General features: G+C 67.4%; 1 protein-coding gene across 1 annotated transcript in view; it reads left to right on the plus strand.

Annotated features, from left to right (window-relative positions):
- Nucleotides 1-1,434, plus strand: part of ITGA7 (integrin subunit alpha 7) — a gene marked incomplete at its 5' end in the record, with an annotated part of 6,656 nt that overhangs the window by 1,185 nt on the left and 4,037 nt on the right. The window contains 3 exons of the mRNA XM_035308819.1: nt 490-585; nt 672-733; nt 822-991. Of these exons, the coding sequence (XP_035164710.1) occupies nt 490-585; nt 672-733; nt 822-991 (328 nt within the window). The remainder of the gene's footprint in view (nt 1-489; nt 586-671; nt 734-821; nt 992-1,434) is intronic.

Raw genomic sequence — 1,434 nt, forward strand, 5'->3', positions numbered from 1 at the left:
CCAAGCATCCCCTAACCCTGAGCATCCCCTGATCCCAAGCATCCCCTCACCCCACGCATCCCCTAACCCCACGCATCCCCTATCCCTGAGCATCTCCTGATCCCGATCATCCCCTACCCCTAAGCATCCCCTAACCCCAAGCATCCCCTGATCCCAAGGACCCCCTAACCCTGAGCATCCCCCATCCCTGTGCCTCCCCTAACCCTGAGCATCCCCCATCCGTGCACATCCCCTAATCCCCGGGATCCCCTAACCCCAAGCATCCCCTGATCCCAAGCACCCCGTAACCCCAAGCACCCCCATCCCTGTGCAGCCCCTAACCCCCAGCTCCCCCTGTCCCTAAGCATTCCCCATCCCCAGGTCCCCCCACCCCCCGACCCAGGGTCCCCCCGCCCCTTGGCACAGCCGGGGGGTCCCGTGCAGGGGCTGTGCACTATGGGGGTGCCCCCGGTGGGGCTCAGCCCGGCACTGCCGTTCTCCCCCCCCCAGGGCTCGCCCCGTGGTCCACGTCTCCAGGAACGTCTCCCTGGTTCCCCCCAACATCGACCTGGAGCAGAGCAACTGCCAGCACCAGGAGGGCGTCTGGTGGGTGCCATGAGGCCGGGGGGGGGGGCGAGGGGGGTGTCGGGGCCGCCCCGTCTCACCCCCACCTCTGCCCCGTGCCCCCGTAGTGTGGACGTCCGAGCCTGCTTCAGCTACACGGCCAGCCCGGCCAGCTACAGCCCCCGCCTCGGTGAGTGGGGACAGGTGGCGGGGCTGGAGGACCCTGGGGGCTGTGGGGTGAGGGGGACCCCGGCATGGCCCCGTCCCTCTCCCCCCAGTGCTGGAATACGTGTTCGATGCCGACACGGACCGGCGGCGGCTGGGCCATGCCCCCCGCGTCGCCTTCCTCGGCCGCCGTCCCTCGGACCCCGAGCACCAGTTCTCGGACACGGTGGAGCTGCCCCGGCAGCGCGCCCGCGCCTGCGTCAAAGCCACCTTCCAGCTCCAGGTGGCTCCCTGTCTCCGTCCCTGTCGCCGTCCCTGTCCCTATCCCGTCCCCCTCCCTGTCCTTGTCCCCATCCTGTCCCCATCCTCATCCCCATCCTCAAATCCATCCCATTCACAAACCCGTCTCCATCCCTATCCCATTTCTGTCCCCATCCTTGTCCCTTCCCCATCCCTGTCCTCATCCCTATGCCATCTCTGTCCCATCCCTGTCCTCTTCCCCATCCCTGTCCCCGTCCTTGTTCCATCCCTGTGCCATCCCCATCCCATCCTCATCCTTTTCCCATCCCTGTCCCCATCCCTGTCCTCAGCCCATCCCCATCCCTGTCCCCATCCCTGTCCCATCCCCATCCCTGTCCCATCCCCATCCCTGTCCCCATCCCTGTCCCTGTCCCCAGCCCATCCCCATCCCTGTCCCCATCCCTGTCCCATCCTCATCCCTGTCCC

The sequence above is a fragment of the Oxyura jamaicensis genome, chromosome 33, assembly GCF_011077185.1.
Source record: "Oxyura jamaicensis isolate SHBP4307 breed ruddy duck chromosome 33, BPBGC_Ojam_1.0, whole genome shotgun sequence".
Taxonomy (NCBI): Eukaryota; Metazoa; Chordata; class Aves; order Anseriformes; family Anatidae; genus Oxyura; species Oxyura jamaicensis.